The sequence below is a fragment of the Hyposmocoma kahamanoa genome, unplaced genomic scaffold, assembly GCF_003589595.1.
Source record: "Hyposmocoma kahamanoa isolate Upper Pololo Valley unplaced genomic scaffold, ASM358959v1 211, whole genome shotgun sequence".
In the NCBI taxonomy this organism is placed as follows: domain Eukaryota; kingdom Metazoa; phylum Arthropoda; class Insecta; order Lepidoptera; family Cosmopterigidae; genus Hyposmocoma; species Hyposmocoma kahamanoa.
The window spans coordinates 2922281-2940112 of record NW_020653732.1 but is presented as its reverse complement, the minus strand read 5'-3'; the positions used below and the strand labels follow the sequence as shown (position 1 = coordinate 2940112).

The window sequence follows — 17832 nt, the reverse complement described above, 5'->3', positions numbered from 1 at the left end:
TTCAGATCTCAGTGACAAGAATATGCATCTTCTACTACTCCGCATATTTGGAGAATAATGGATATTAAATTCGGGTGCGTTAGGAAATACGAATATTATCGAGAGACGTTTAAAAAATAGTTGCACAGTATTTTTAGTTTTTCTAGAGTTGATTTCGATGTTTTAGCGTCGTATAGGTGTTTGTGTAACCCGATTGTTAACAACTTAGTGTCTTAAGTTATTTATTTTTGCTACAGCTGTCTTGTTTTGCTATTATTTTCTAGAATATTGATATAAAAATTTCTAGAATATATGTACACTTGCTATATCTTCTACCTAGTAGAGTAGTGATTGTTTTCTTGAAATAGACGTGCACTTTTTCTGTTATTAAAAATAAGCTAGGTGATTTTGTTCAAGATAAATTTTGTGGATAATTGTCATTTTTTATTTATTAGTAACATTACATAAACATAATACGTGATATGGAACAATTCACAAAAAAGTATAGGTCGAGTTTTTACTTACGAAAACAAATGAAATCCGAAAAATAGTTTCCATTTCCTATGAACGTAGTAGAGTTCCTCGTCCAGGGAAGTACTGCCACCTTACTCATGTCTGCCGCCAAGCAGTAATGTCAGCATTACTGTGTTCCGGTTTGAAGGGTAAGGGTGCTGGTGAAATTACAGGCACATGGGACTTGTCAACATGTCTCAGGGTGGCGGGCGCAGTGGTAGTGCCCCTCAGATTATTGCGATTTAAAGCTCTGAGAGGCACTAACTGTTTTGAGCAGGCGTGTAGCTTACCTCAGGCGCACGGCTTGTTCGTCCCGTCACTTGATGGTATAAAAAAAAGTGACAATCAAACCAACTTAAATTGAAACAATGATTTAGATGATAAAATCATTTATGCGTGGCTGTATGGATTAATTTTTTTTATAGAAAATCCGTGTCTAGACATTTCTGTGAGGAAATACTCGACGTCGTTTATCTGAAACAAATGAGCATATTGCAGTTAGTCATTCCAATCACAAGACCTCAGAGGACGAAATTCTAATAGTTACTACGAACCTATCGCGGACATAAGCCCTCCCAATGCGCGCCATTTCACCCGGTCGCAAATTGTCTGTCCATCTGGCCAGAGGGCGTCTCACATTACGTTTGCCGAGCCGTGGTCTTCACTCAAGAACTCGCTTCCCCGTTGCCGATTCTTCGACAGATATGGCCAGCCCACGGCCATTTCAGCTTGCTTATTCTACCAGCTATGTCAACGACTTTGGTTCTCTCTGGGATAACCTCATTCCTTGTCTATTCATATAGATCTCTGAGCGATTTTTAACTGTCCGACTACTATACATATGTATTATAGAAGGTTTGGGATAGGGTCAACGCTTTACGCGGTTCACCATGTTACACGATTTGTGTTTTTAACCTATCTGTATTGTGACAGCCACAAAAGGCACGTTTCATCACATCTTGCGCATACTTGCTGCTAAAATAAGGTTCTCCCAAACTTCATAAAAGTTTATCGGGAGAGTTTGGTTGCTACGCTTAATATTACAGTCTCATAAACATTACATTCAGTTATCGACATTACAGCTTTTCAATTACCTGCATTGTATCTAACAAATATTTTTTTATTTCATTTTTACAGTATTTTTAGTACCTTTAATGTTTTTTAAGTGTGACGGAAGACAGTTAAACAATGTTGGAATTAAATAGTCCTTAGTTCTTTTACCATATACTTTATTTGTTTTAAAAGTTTCATAGCTGCCCATCATTGCTTGTCTTGTTGGATAATTATAATTTTTTGGTACTTTATATTCATGACTTGAATATTCGTGCAATATTTGGCAAAACTTATTTTAAATAACACTCTCAAGTACACTCTCTCCGCACCTTCTTATCACCTAACAGCTTTAAGAACCGTATTTGGAGTGACCTAATTTTGTTAAGATGTGTCACGTCGGTAGTACCATACGTTCCCATACAGTGATTTATAATAGATTCAACAAGAGCATGATAGGGGGAGTACATAGAGTCGCACGAGGAGTACAATTTCTGTACTGTCGCAATCTAGTACAAAGGTTCCCGGGATTTTTAAGAACACACCTAGTTTCGACTTTTCTTTTTTCGGGACGCGAAAATGCAGTGATACTCAAACCGCAGTAGGGACATGCCGTTGTCCCCTCAATGAAGAAGCAACCTTACTAAGGCGTAATTATTAACCGTGTTTACTGTACTCTGTTCCCATCGAGTATGTAACCAGAAATAGAGACGAAATAAACGCCATCCGTCCCTGGCAACTCATCAGGCAGATGGACTTTATATCACTTTTAAATATCAACTTTCGTTTGTACTGAAATCACAAATTAGAAAACTGAAATAGTACAGCGCCGACAACTGACCTGTGTGTACGTCTCCGTATATTCCAAATATATTCTGTATTTATTGTAATAAAGATAATATCTCTAACAATGGGAGTCTGTTCCATTCGGTGGTGGTTCGGTGATGGTGGGTACAAAACAAACGGAATCACATTTCGTAGGTAATTAAATATTTAATGTCATTTTTCAATTTTCGTCCATTATAGCAAAGCTCAAGTTAAACTGGTCGAATTGAAATATTGACGACACCCGTCAATTGTTTCAAATTTGGGCTGGCCAATCGGATCAGAATCGCAGTTATCTCCGTAATGATTTGGCAGAATAGTTTTCAAACAAATTACATGACATTTAGTCTCTATTTCTGGTTATATACTCGATGTTTGTCCCCTACCACCAAAGCTCACACTGGTTCCAGCAGTCGTGTTATTAAATAACAACATACCATAACTCTATACGCTCCTTGTCTATTCTTTCTTAAAGATGGTAATTCTTCTGTTCCAATATCCCGCCTTACTATAATCACAGGCAAAGGGTATAAACAGAAGGGAATCCAGCATGCTGTAAAGAAAATTCGGTTTTTAGAATCATCATACACTTCTTAATCGAATCAATCACTCTTCTTAATTGAACCAATCACACTTCTTAATTGAATCAATCACAAGAGGCTTATTTGAGATGTTTTGAGAATATCAAGCACAAATTTTGAGTAGCAAAAGAGCTCCTTGTGAAAGCTGTGAGCGTTCTGATTTTGAAGGGGATCATATAGACATGTGATACGTCAAAAGTAATAAAAATAATAGGATATTTGTAAAAAATAACAATATCGTATAACTGTATTACTAATATCGCAAACAACAACTTTCGTTCCATGATTTTTCAGATTTATTAGATTTCACTTATTGCTGCTTATAGTTGCGCATGTGTAATAGCTCTTACACACTTAAAACGCTTGCACGTTTGAACTTGCAACCTTATTACCACGCAGATAAACTTTTGGTATATTTATTACGTTTTATAAAAGTCATGGAACAACAGTTGTTGTTTATGATGTTAGTAATATAGTCCTGCTGTTATTAGTATTTTTCAAACAACCCTGTACGTACGTGAAGTTTTAGATACGTGACATCTCTAGCCATGACTGGTAGCTGTAAAGGTATCTAATTGGGTGACGAAATATTTTCATGGATTTCTCATAGATCACCGCTAAAAAGTCGTTGAAAAACCAAATACAAAAGGTCCGGCAAACAAGCACATAGAAAAATTCGTGAGGTCCGCCGGTTCGTTCCGTGGCTTAGTTGGCATAGTGTCTGCCACGGTTTGGTAGGAGACGTCGGTGCGAGTCCGGCCCGATCGAAGGAATTTTTTCTAAATGTTCGATCTTTGTATTAATAAATTATCATTTTTCAGATGCGGCCTTATCACATTCAGGAGTGTGATTTTATTATTATGATATATCTTTTCCCTTAACGGTGGAACACAGCTTTTTGTCCCTCCTAAAATAGGCTTTATTCGTAACTATTCAAAGTACTAAATCATAGCTGTGATTTTGGCTAAAAAATCGTATGAACTTACGTCCGCAGAGGATAAAGCACGCAGTCAATAGGGCAGCGGTTAACGGCTCCATTGTACTATAAAAGACACATGCCTTATCGTGAAGAAATGTTTCATTGTTTAAATATTCTGTAAGCCTATTGATGAATTGACATTTTATTGTTTTTCTTTTTTTTTTTGGTACCTACTGTTTTTTTTGTTTTCGTTATTGTTTTTTTTTCTATTCTTTCTGTACAGGAACAGGTAAAGGTTTGACACCATACAGCCAAGTCTTGATAAATTTTTCTTCTTCTTTTTAATAAAAATAGGCATACGCAAGTCTTCAGTCCTAAAATTAATTTAGAATATTTCAGTCATTGACTTACAAATAAATGGACGACGGGTCTAATACAAAAATCACGAAAAAAATGTCCCAAGTCAACCTATTCGAAATTTAAATTGTAATATCATCGCAGTATCGCGCTGTCAGTCGAACAAATGAAGACTAAAGCGGAGTGTCGCGCTCTGTATACGATTTTAGCGCCTTACAAGTGCGGACACTTTTTAGCGCGGACCCGACGTCCATATAATTGTAAGTCAATGATTTCAGTGTTGTTTTTGAAGTTCTTTCCGTTATGGAAAGGCAAAGGTTTTAAACCATACAGCCAGGCTTTGGTATTTTTTTATTTTGCTAGCTTTACCTACGTCTTAAATTTATAGTATGAGTAAATTCAGGATAGCAGTATGTTGGTAGGTCAATGGGGCTTATAGTTCCATGAAGTTTTGGCTTGGAGGATGGAAACAAACTTTAATTTTTTTACGACTTACTTTTGTTTTATTAGTCACATAATTCCTTCATTAGGGCGGCCACAAAATCGGATGAATTAATATTCAGCGACATCAAGATTAGAGAAACATTATGATTCTAAAAGGTGCACATTACTGGTGCGCAGGGTACGGCCCCAATATCGTCCTGGCTATGATAGCTGGCAGTTTAGATTGCCCCTATATTCGGCATTATTGTGATAAGCATGCCCGCTATTGTACAGGTTATGAAGGCAATCGATTTGGATATCAGTAAACTATGCACTTGTAATTTTAATTAGAATTTTGACTTTTATTTCATTTTATTTCAATTTTGTTCCATTTTATTTTATTTAATTTTTAATAACTTTTTATTGATTTTTTAAATCCGGATTATGTTATTTTGATCTTGACTGTATGTAGGGTCATTGTCGCCTGAAATAAAATGGTTTTTATTTATATTTATTTTTAAAATTAATTAAACATTATGTTTTATTAATATCACTATAACGTGTATGGTTATTATAATATTTTAAAAATTATATTCCTGACAAAAAGTTTTTTTTTCCAGCCGAAGGCGACATCAGCAAGGTCCTGGTAAAGAGTCTGGCCGAGGCCCACGCCAACACCAACCCCAAGCTGGAGTACATACACGAGATGTTCCGGAAACCGCCGGATGTCTCCAAGTGAGTGTTCACCTTTAATCTTAAAAAAAACGGAGACCGTGGTAGGCCTAAAACTCTCCTTACGAAACTTGAATGCCTGACGTTTAAACAAACCTTCGAAGACATGCAATAAAGGCACATTAATCTTAGTGATGCAATGTTATAGGTATATAAATAGAAAGAAAAAAGAAAGAAAGAAAAGACGTTTGTGTTTGAAAAGATGTATGACTAATTAATGCATACAAGAAACTTTTTAAAGTAATGGAAGTAGTGAACAAATTCGCAGTTGTACACAATATTCAACATGCTTTACAATCTAATCAATACATTGACCAATCGCAGGTTGCTGTACTACAACTCGATGACCTACGAGGAAGTGTGGCTCGACTGCGCGGATAAGCTAACAAGCATGATTCAGAACATCATTGAGTTCGCCAAGCTCATTCCTGGCTTTATGAAGTTGTCCCAGGATGATCAGATACTGCTGCTCAAGTCTGGTAAGTCTTGGCTTTGTACACCTTTTGTTCAGGTCATGAAGATCATTTTTTATATTTATGTTGGTCAAATAAAGTCCATATTTTTAAATTTACATATTATGCAATTGCAGGCTCGTTCGAGCTGGCGATCGTGCGCCTGTCGAGACTAATTGACGTGAATCGCGAGCAAGTGCTGTACGGCGATGTTGTGCTGCCGATCAGAGAGTGCGTGCATGCACGGTAAGTATGATCCATCTCTCTCAATCAAACACCATATTATGAACCTATCTTTCACAAGAAGCTCTACATCTTTATCTTTACTTCGTCCAGGGTAGGTCGCCAAGCAGTAATGTCAGCATTACTGTCTTGCTGTCTTGAAGGGTGAAATATTACATACTGGTGAAATTACAGGCGTATGGGCCTTGTCAACTTATGTCTCAGGGTGACGGTCGGCTGTGGCAGTGGCTCTCAGACCTTTACTATTTAAAGCTCTGTGACGGTGTTACATTTACATCGTCATAGGTCTGATTGGCATTGCAACTACTATTGACAAGCGTGAAGCTTACCATTAGGCGCACTTTTTCACCCCGTCACTTGATATTATAAAAAAATTTAATATATTCATGTATTGGTATATAAAGACTCTCTAGTAAAATTATCTTCTCTTATGATTTTGACGCATCATCGATCGTCACGAGCGTCTCTTCTGTAATAAAGGTGCAGTTGAGCTGTTTACCTCTTCATGACATTTGGTGTGTGTTAATCCTTACAACCGCAGAGCACACCACTGTTGCAATGCAGTTTCGTAAAGCCGTCATTAAATCCGGCTGTATACGTCCTATATGCTACCGACGCATCTCTTCCTATATCGGTCATGTGACTAGACGTGGTTTTAATAATTTAGTATCTAATTTAGTCGTAGTAGAGCTCCTTGTGAAAGAGTTACTTTCTGTACTTAGAATACTGCCACTGTACCTATTTCTGCCGTCAAGTAGTAATGTCAGCATTACTGTGTTCCTTTGAAGGGTAAGAAGGGTGCTGGTGAAATCACAGGCATATGGGACTTGTCAACTTATGTCTCAGAGTGACGGGCGCAGTGGCAGTGCCCCTCAGATCTTTGCATTTAAAGCTCTGAGTGGCACTGCAACTGTTATGGACAGGTGTGTATCTTACCATCAGGCGCACGACTTGTTCGTCCCGTCACGTTATATTATAAAAAAATAATAGAATAAAGAATTAAAGGAAAGTAAGCATGAGTATTACTTACATAATACAATACAACTAAACACAAGTCTTATTAATAAATAATTTGACTTAACTGACTAAAATAAATTATGTGGCAAAAATGTTATAATAGATTGGAAAAGAACTTAAATTATTTATATTATATACGTAGCAATGAGGTTGACTGAAGCCGATGAAGTAATATCTTCTGTAATTGCACTCCACAAGCACGATCTTCAATCGTAAAGAAGTGGTTGCCGAGGAAATGGACCATTGTGATAGTAGTGTCCTGTTTTTTTTTTCCAGTGACCCTCGAGATATGAATCTAGTGGTAGGCATCTTCGACGCGGCAAAGACGATCGCGCGACTCAAATTGACTGAGACCGAATTGGCGTTATACCAGAGTCTTGTGCTACTCTGGCCAGGTTGGTAGCACTGCATATTTGTATTTCATGTTTGTGGTGGATACGGACACGTACGCCTTGCAGCATTGCAATTAGACTGTATTTGAAAATGCTAACTAGAAGAAAAAAATAATTTACTTTTAAGTCTTAACCTTGCTATATTTCTGTGTAAACAATAGCATGCCGTTCGAATGCGGCGTAAACGGCGCTTATAGTGCGCATCCACCTTTATTTTCACTTTCCGCTCTCCATTTAACCCCAAATCATAAATTATCTTTCTCAAAATTTTTAAAAGCACTCATAACATTTTAAAGCAAATATTCTGTATGTAAAATAAACTTGTAATGCAGAATCCTGAGAGCTTATCAACACCAGGTTTATACCAAGAACAAAATGGCCCAAGAGATAATAAAGATAAACAAAGAAAGAAAGATATCGTTAAGGTATCACCAGGAAAGATTCATCCACCATCGAGATCATCACGAAGATCATTTTCACCGTCATCGATCATCACTCATCAGGCCTTTATGTTATTTTTACATTGAACTTCGATTTTCAATATGGTTGCCCATAAATTTGTTGTAATGTGGCTTAAGTATCTGATCGCAAACGTGGCTGAATATAAATCTAATTTTGTACCAATTAGAGCTCACTTTGGACGCATTGATTTTGTGTTGTTGCTCATAAAAAGTTATTTTTAACTGTCTTCAAAAAAAGGAGTAGGTACTCAATGCGACTGTACGTTTTCTTGTTCTTTTTTTGTTTGTATGCATGGTACGCTATAACTGTGAACCGATTTTGATGATTCTCCTTTTGTTGGAAGTCAGAAAGATCGTATCAGTCTCATTTAAATTTGAAGAAAATATTTCACTGGTTGTGGCAAACTATGGGATGGATGACTTTTGAGGTCGGTGTTTTTAATACTCTGTACTGACATTATTAGAGGTACAGAATTTAAATGTCACGTTTTATTCATATGAATTACTTTTGTAGGCACAGAACTGAACTTGTACCTCCCAAAGATTGGAACTACCTCTTATAAGTGTCTACAGAATTAAAATATTTCACACCTACGTATCTTTGGAGGCATAGAACTGACAATATTACCTAACTACTTATGGTACTTTATAGGTACAGAATTAAAGTAGTACCTATTATTTTTGTACCTCTAAATTGTTACTTAACTTTAAATTTTTTAGGAAATACAATTCATGCAATAATGAGAACCCTCAAGGATTATAAGTTGGTAGCGCAACTGACAATTCAGTCACGTAACGGTTTTGATTTTCCACGCATTATCTTTCATAATACGACATAACCATATTGAAAACCGTGGTTAAGCTAAAATTTCGCACAGAAAACTATCTTTTGACTAACATTTTCAGTGTTTCGATAAAACTTTATCAGAATTAATTGAATCAATCCGTCTATTACAAATCAATTATATTTATGATGCTCTTAAAGTGTTTAAAATTAATTGATTTCAAAATTTTATACTTCTGGTTCAAGTACGTTCAAAACAAAGAAAGATATCTATTCGCGCCTGAAGTTTATAATTTGCAATTATTTATGTATATAGAATGTTGCTAACACTAAATCATGAAGCGTTCCAAATGCCCTCTATGAGAAAAAATTGATTTTGACTTCCAAAATCTTCCAGAGAGACATGGCGTCCGCGGCAACCCCGAGATCCAGTGTCTCTTCAACATGTCTATGGCTGCAATGCGTCACGAGATCGAGACCAATCACGCGCCGATCAAGGGTGACGTCACAGTTCTGGATAATTTGTTGGCGAAGATACCCACATTCAGGTATTTGTTCTATAATAAATTGATATTTTTCTGAGTGTTCGATCTTTGTATTAATAATTATGACAAACTAGTGGAGTAATTTCACATAAAATAATTGAATATCAATTCAATAAAAAAAAATTAAATACGAATAGCGATATCTCTAGCCAGGGCTGGTAGCTGTAAGGGTATCTAACTGGGTGATGAAATACATAAGATTTTTCATAGATGGCGCTACGAGTAGAAAGTCGTTGAAAAACCAAATACAAAGATACGATAACAAACACTTTATCGTTACGTCATTATAAATCATATCTAAATATGCAGTAGAACTCCTTGAGAAAGAGTTCGTCCAGGGAGGTACTGCCACCTTACCTGTTTCTGCCGCCAAACAGTAATGTTAGTATTACTGCGTTCTGGTTTTAAAGAGTAAGAGTGCTGGTGAAATTACAGGCATATGGGACTTGTTAACTTATGTCTCAGGGTGACGGGCGCAGTGGCAGTGCCCTTAAGACCTTTGCGATTTAAAGCTCTGAATGGCACTGCAACTGTTATGGACAGGCGTGTCGCTTACCAACAGGCGCACGACTTGTTGGTACCGTCACTTGCTACTTCTAACTTCAGCGATTAAAGTTTATCAAATATTGACGGTTAAATAATATTTATGTTTTGTTTTTTTTTTCTTTTTACAGAGATCTATCGCTGATGCACTTGGAGGCGCTGTGTCGTTTCAAAGCAGCGCATCCTCACCACGTATTCCCAGCGCTTTACAAGGAACTGTTTTCTTTAGACAGCGTACTAGATTACACACACACATAAACATTATAACACCCTCTCCCTTCACGGACTTGTCTAATCATTCTTTCCCTGCAAAGACACGTTATTTAAAGACTTGACAGCTATTCTCTACCTGCAAGTGTCAGTCCGCCATCTTGTCTTCATGCTTCACAAAATGGCGGTCGAAACAGTTGACGGTGGTTTTGAAAATATAAAAATAAAGGCACTTATATTAATTTGTTAACCTATTTATAAAAATTGTATGTATGTACTTTGAGACTGTTATTATTACATATAGGTACGTACGTACAATAAAATAATGTTTAAAATGTTTATTTAATTCGTAATATTTATATATTGGTGCCTTTAGCTTTATATGAATATAAGAATCATATAAATATTTTTCTTTGTTATAATTTACAATGCATACGTAGAGCCTTGGGAGCGCGTAAAGAACCTGATTTTGCGTCTATATTTATATAAAAATGCATAATAAAGTTATATATACTTTGTTTTGTATTATATATAGCATAGGCGTGGTAATATATAATTATCATAAAGTGTATCTAACTTTGATGAAGAAATAATAATTATTATTATATAAAGATATAATAATAAATAGAAGTAGAGTTTTTATTAAGAAATAATAAAAGATATAAAGTGGAGTAGACAGTTAAAGAACACACAATTCGTTTAAGTAAAAGTTGAATAGGTCTTTTTTTTTATAATTTTTAACAGTTTTTTTTTAAAGAGAATTGTATCTTGTTATTTATTTCAAATGATTATTATTATTGATGTTTTTTTCTTCGAAGTAGGTTACTGTATAAGTTGTAATATAGACATAAATGATACTGCCCATTTTGTAATATTGCGTTGACTTTTGTTTTTATAAGTCAAAAAGTACACGAGAACTATTTCAAATCATATTAAACAAGTAATTTATAATAATAATTAAGACAGACGTAATATAAAAAGAGGTGCATTGATCAAAACTTTCATTCAAACATTATGATTAACAAAACTCCATAAAATTATTAATTATTAGCAGGCAATTTTTATTTTAACGTGATCTCATTTTCACTTTGCACGTCTCTACGCTTGGGTGCCATTTTTTGGGAATATCACAATCGTTCTGCATAATATTTAAAAAAATTAAACGCATAATAAAAATACGTTGTATTCAAAAAATAATAAAGTACAAAGTTGTTTCATTCGAAAGTACAATTTACAGAACACGTAAGACAAAATTGTATTTTTGATCAGGGTTCAAAATTATCAAGATATTTTATTATTTTCTTTGATAATTATCTATGGCGATTCGTTAATTTTTCACCGGAAATGACAAGCAGTGAGAAAACTAAATAAACCCGTAGAAAATCTTTGTGGAAACAATAGTTTGTGATTTTTTTGAGATTGACATTTGACCTGGTTTGGATACAAATAATTAATTTTATAAATTTATCAAGTATAATTTTTATTTCAAACCTAAAAATAAGTAGAAATGGTATTTAGCCAATATATATATAATAGACGTCAAACTCACACATTTGTGTCACACAATAATGCCGTCTTTCTCCTGACAAACTGAGTAACCGGCATTGGATAAATTTTTCAGTGTACCTTACTTTCGGAAAGGTCTTCACATTATATCATTAAGTTATATTAAATTTATAAAATAAGTAGATATTTTACTTTTGAAAACGAATAGGACTATGCGTCTCACGCAGTTACTTCATCAGAAACAGGCGTTCGTTGTGTGGTAACACCATAGAAATGGTAATATAATTTGTAAACATTATACAAAGAAAACGGAAATAATAGACATTATTTCCAAAAATTGAGTTAATTTCTTTACAGCACTAGATAACAAAAATATATAGAAAATAAAGACTTAATTGTACTAATATTTGAAGCCAGGTATTTATGATCTTGAATTTGAACTAAGAAGCTACACATAACGCCATCTAGTGTTGGTCGTAGGTAACGCTATGTTTGATATCCATTTTTTTATTTATTGAGCATTGGTTATACAGCCATAAGCGTATAAAGTAACAAATATCAACTCAAAATGCTTATGTTAAAAATTAATTTGTTTAAAATGCGTAAGTACAAAATCCCGCCTTTTTTGATTTTGTTATTTATTACCTTTACTACTATAAGGATGCAATAATATAACCCGACTGGTGCTATACACTTGGTGCACCTATTTTCCAGTAGCACTGTCACTTCTGTCAATTCTGACAGATATCTTTTTTCTGCAACGCGGCACTTGATTGCAATTGATGTCTACTCACAGGACAAAAATAACAACTAATTATATATTACTGCTCTGTCAGACATACGATTTCTATCAACTTAGGTGTTTTGTGCAATAATAAATTATAAAAATAAAATATTAATAATTGATATAGGACGTGGTCGTTACATATTCTATAAAATACAAGAACTAATAATTATAAAACGTTAAATGAATTATTTACTGCTAATGGAACTATAGTGTTGCACTACTTGATGATTTCGGAACTACATAAACATAAGCGTGTATGAAAGTGATGGTGTATCTGGTACTTTCGGTTCAGTATTTAACATTTTTTTGTTGTGTGGCTGGCGATCGAATAGATGACATTAAACAGTACTTGTGCTATCAAACAACATAAGCGACGATAATTATGCTTAGATGATAGCTTTCCGCACCTAATATGGTGTCCAATCGCACGTAGCTGTCGCAACTAGTAGACAAAAAATTTTTCAACGCTATTTTATATTTAGCACTTATCTAAAAAAAGGTAAACGCCGAAGCAGAAGGACGTCGATTTTTGGTGAATGTTCGCTTTTGAATGCTGTGTCAGACCGTACGTTAATAACAGTCAAAAATAGCAGATACGATATATATAGTAAGGGGAATGATTTATGACATTTTTTTTTCAAACCTTTTTTTTTATTTATTGCTTCCGAAAACTAAACAAAATGTCCCTTACAAGCTTTACGCAAAACTGTTTGTACGTATTAATGATATAAATATGATTTTTGATAAATTTACTTTTTTTATTCATGAAATTGCCTGCTATTCAATTAGAATATTATTAATAGTAATTTTTCTAACATTTACGCTAAGTTTTGTCGGATAGCCTTTACTATAGACTGGTTTAAATTTAAAAAAATATAAAAATCTTAACTGTATTTTGTAAATAGTTAATAATCATTATGTATTTTATATTACATTACATACCATATAAGGTTCAATGGGTTAATTTAATTTTTACATCTATTCTATTAAATCAAAAGAAAAACAAATTTTCCAACATGCGCTCGATGATTTACAATCTTGAATTCATGTGAAAAATGTTGTTTCAATTTCTATATAATATAGGTATATATTTTTTGTTAAATAAAGCAATCTGTTATTGTCTATAATTTTTTTGTTTTATTTTCTTTTTTTACCTTAGTTGTTTTTTGTTTTTAAAATGCAGTGGTATAGCACATATATTTTTGTTCTATATATACATAATTATATTAATATATTCATAATATAGTTATTATTAATACATAAATAGAGAGATCACATTATTATATAGAGAGTAATAAAATTATACGGGTGGTTCAAATTAGTTCGGTTAAAAAGCAATTAAATATATATTATATATATTTTTACATTTGTTTTTGACAATATTTTGACAGTTGTCAATCACACTTTCGAAGAATAAGTGTCAATTCTGTCTGTGCGCTTATTTTTAAAACTAATTTTCGAGGACTAAAACTGTTGCTGTAGTGAAATCGATTTATGACGTTGGTGACTCTATCGATACAATCGATGATTCCAATGGTGATTGATTGAATGTCAGGTTAGGAAAGACACGCGTGCATTACTCAAAATTTGACCGGTGAATTTCGACTAGGCTGTGAGGAAAATCTACTGACAACATAAACATTCACAGACTATTGCAGAAACAAATTGTTACTTTTAATAATCTTAGCAGAGAGTACTGATAAAACCGAACTCAAAAGTCTTTCATGGCCCAGTTTGCCTCTGTTAGAGGTGGAAAATTTTCTTCACATTTAAATGGGACCACATCAGAGGCACCCTCTTTCCAACAAAAAAATCATCAAAGTCGGTTCACAAAGTTATCGCGTAACATACATGCAAAAAAACGTACAGTCGAATTCAGGCTCCTTGTAGTTGACCGAGACCACGGATATTCAAAACGATTACATAATAATTTTTAAAATTATAGAATGATTTAAATGATTTTATGTCAAATTTCTGTGCCGGCAAAGAGACTGAATATTGATCAAACAATGAATAAATAAAATAAGACGTCGTAAACTCTGACAGTCATGTTATATACCGACATTATAATTATTGTTAATTTATTTTTTTATTGTATTTATAGAGCATTACCCAAAGCCATCAGTTTAAACGAGTAAGAAATAATTAAGAAATACAAAAGATAGTATACGCACACTAAAAATTAGGACGTAGTTAAACAAAAAGGATCCAATCTACATCCACTCACTTTCGAGATATGGCAGTTTGAAGTTTAAAAGTGTTTCTCACTCTTGTTTTATTTTCCAATCATGTAATATCATGTAACTTCAGATATATTTATTTATGTTTATGTGTTGGATTTTTTTTCCTGACAATTTTTGTGGATTGGATCCTTTTTGCTTAACTACGTCCAATTCTTGAGGCTGTGGATGTTGTGGATATTCTAAGGCAGTCCATATAAATGTGGAAGCGTACCGCTTCGTGCCAGTGCACGAAACTGTACGCTTCTGTATTTATATGGCGGACTGCTAAAGAGTGGAAATCCCTGCCTGCAGGCTTATTCCCTGAACGATGTAACCCCGGCCTTTCCCAAACGTGAGTGAGTAGGTATTATTTAGGTGTGCAAGTTCCATGCGTGAGATGAATGATCAAATGCGCATTTATACTTTTATAGAAAAAAGCGTTAAAAACTGTATCTACGAAAACTCGCCATTTTTTTTCTCGTTTACAGAATGATGTTAATTTTTGGATTCCACATATAAAGTGATTACGGGAATTAATCATAGAGATAGTTTTATGGAATATAATATAGCACTCTCTTTCTAAAACGTGTATTTTCAAAAAGTGTAACAAAATCTTAAAAACTTAGAAATGTCAGACACAACATGGCGGGTTTTTGTAATAGCAGTTTTTACATAAACAAATTTTAGTTTAAGTTAATTACGTTGTCTTATGTAAAAAATAAAAAATAATAAAAAAAAAACCTAAGAACGTGGATTCGGAAGTATTTGTGATTTCCGATGTCTAATGTATAATCACCACATCTGTATCTAGTGACTGTTTGTTGTCATAGTCACTGTAAAGATGATCTCAGTGTATAGGTACGACCCGTAATATAATTTTAGTTTTCAAAATTTGTGCTACAGAATTGACACTTATTGCCTATAGTAAGAGAATGATAATAATGATATGACCAGAAGTGAAACTTGCACAGAGCGCCTCTAGAAACTCTTGTTTGAGGTAATGTACAGTCGGTACCATTCGTTAGTGGCTATATGACGTCTCTCATCTGGTTAACTGTCGTAACTAACATTTCGCAACTTTGTAGAACATTTGTTAGCACTTCACATCCTATAGTAACAATGAGCAATATTCATATTATAAAATAATTGTAACTTTTTTATAAAAAGTAAACCGTCCATAAAGGTTTGTAGAATTACATCTATATGCCAAGTTTTGAAAAAAAAATGGAATCGAATTGAAAAAATCCATTCTTTTTTAAAGTTGGTTAATAAAAAGATACACATAGTATAATTATTATTGATAAAAATTTCTTCGATTGACTGGACTAGAACCAACGTCCATTTGCCAAACCGGGGACTACTGCTTTGACCAGCTGAGCTACAGACCGACTTACTAGTGGAGTATTTTCACGAGCAATATTTGAATATCATGCTAATAAAATATCATGATATTTTGTATAAATACTGATACTAAGTCCAATTTACGAAAGCAAACACTGCAAAACCCAGTACAGTGTTTTATAATTTCGTTATTATAAGAATATTTCAGTTCTTATCAAGGCAAAACAACGTTATTCGTTTTTTCAGTAGTAATAATTTTGCGAATAGAGTTAAAAAGAAGCAAAATAAGTTAAAATATATCTTTATATTTGAAAAAACATTTTTACAAAAAAAAAATCTTAAAAACATAATCTTGGTATAACAATGTTACATGTGATGATACCTTAAAAGGGATCATACATTCATGAAAATCATAACAATAATACGAACTACATTATTGATCTACATGAAACAGTAACTCTCTATTTATGGACTGCTTTTGTTCGTAGAGTCTTTAATCCGTTCTCATGAAGAATTGTCGTTATACAGACGTGGCCTTATTACATAAGGGTGTGAAATGCTCTAATGTGTGGTAAGTTGAGTAAAATCGTACGACTTACTATGTTACGACAAGAATGTCAGCTACGACAGTTAATGAGACAAGAACGATAACTAATATACCCAAGGACATATTTAGAGGCACGCTAATAAAAGGTTTAATTATGCTAACAACATTCATATAAACCATTGACCACATATACTAGGACGTTTAATAGAAAACAAAAGACGATTGATATCATTCTTTTTTCAAATGAAACGTTCTTGCAAATTATGTGGCCAATGGTTTCAATCGAAAACAAAAGACGATTGAAGTCACTCTTTTTTCAAATGAAATGTTCTGTTATATGCGGGCAATAATTTTAATCGAAAAAAAAAGACGATTAAAGTAATTCTTTTTTCAAATGAAACGTTCTGGCATATTATGTGGCCAATGGTTTCAATCGAAAACAAAAGACGATTGAAGTCATTCTTTTTTCAAATGAAATGTTCTGCTATATGCGGCCAATAATTTCAATCGAAAACAAAAGACGATTGAAGTAATTCTTTTTTCAAATGAAACGTTCTAGCATATTATGTGGCCAATGGTTTCAGTCGAAAACAAAAGACGATTGAAGTCATTCTTTTTTCAAATGAAATTTTCTGCTATATGTGGGTAATAATTTTAATCGTAAAAAAAAGACGATTGAAGTAATTCTTTTTGCAAATTAAACGTTCTGGAATACTTGGTCAGACAACGTTGAACGTTGTTAACATAATTTAATTTTTTTTAGCGTACGTCTAAATGTTTATGAGTATAGTTTACCAATATGGGACTCCACTTCGGAGATATGGAACAAATAATAAACCGCAATAAGTTCTCTCTACGATGTCATTTTGACAATTCGTTATAAAATAATTTGACATAATTATTTTGTTTATAAAAAGTGATAATTATAATTACTTATAAATAGTTGCACTTTATAGATGAGTTTAGAGTTGCATTAATTTAGAAAAAAACTGATTATTAAAATAAGATAACACATATATTTTCCACTACTCTTTTATGTTTTTTTTCTTTTATTGTACTGAGGGAATGGCTTTAGCCAGTAATTACAAAAGAGTAAAAAAATAAAAACGTATATATCTTGTAAAATGGGGGCTACCAAATACGGCACACTAGAGAACACAAATTCATAATAACATCTCTCACTGGTTAATTTTTAATTACTTCACAAGACGCGCGTATTGGTTATTTTCGTACATTTTATAATATTTGTAAATAATGCAGAAAATTACACTATTCCACTCAGAGCTCTATTAATGGGGAGGCTACACATCGTGTGGCGTGCGGTGCTGCGGGAAGCTGTAAATTTAAATAAAATGAGCACCTTCTTGCACAAGCGTGTCCAGGCGCATTTTGCTAAATACACC

The 17832-nt window shown here is 33.7% G+C and overlaps 1 protein-coding gene across 4 annotated transcripts in view; it reads left to right on the top strand.

Moving 5' to 3' along the window:
- Positions 1 to 10494, top strand: part of LOC113227625 (probable nuclear hormone receptor HR3) — a 149334-nt gene extending 138840 nt beyond the window's left edge. For 3 of the 4 annotated variants that reach the window (XM_026460594.1, XM_026460592.1, XM_026460593.1), the window contains exons 6-11: positions 5268 to 5382; positions 5704 to 5858; positions 5969 to 6077; positions 7368 to 7486; positions 9126 to 9276; positions 9948 to 10494. In XM_026460594.1, the coding sequence (XP_026316379.1) occupies positions 5268 to 5382; positions 5704 to 5858; positions 5969 to 6077; positions 7368 to 7486; positions 9126 to 9276; positions 9948 to 10074 (776 nt within the window). In that variant the 3' untranslated portion in view covers positions 10075 to 10494. Of the gene's footprint in view, positions 1 to 5267; positions 5383 to 5703; positions 5859 to 5968; positions 6078 to 7367; positions 7487 to 7815; positions 8249 to 9125; positions 9277 to 9947 lie in introns of those variants that run through there. The other variant, XM_026460595.1, reaches the window with a different exon arrangement.
- Positions 10495 to 17832: the final 7338 nt, after the last annotated feature.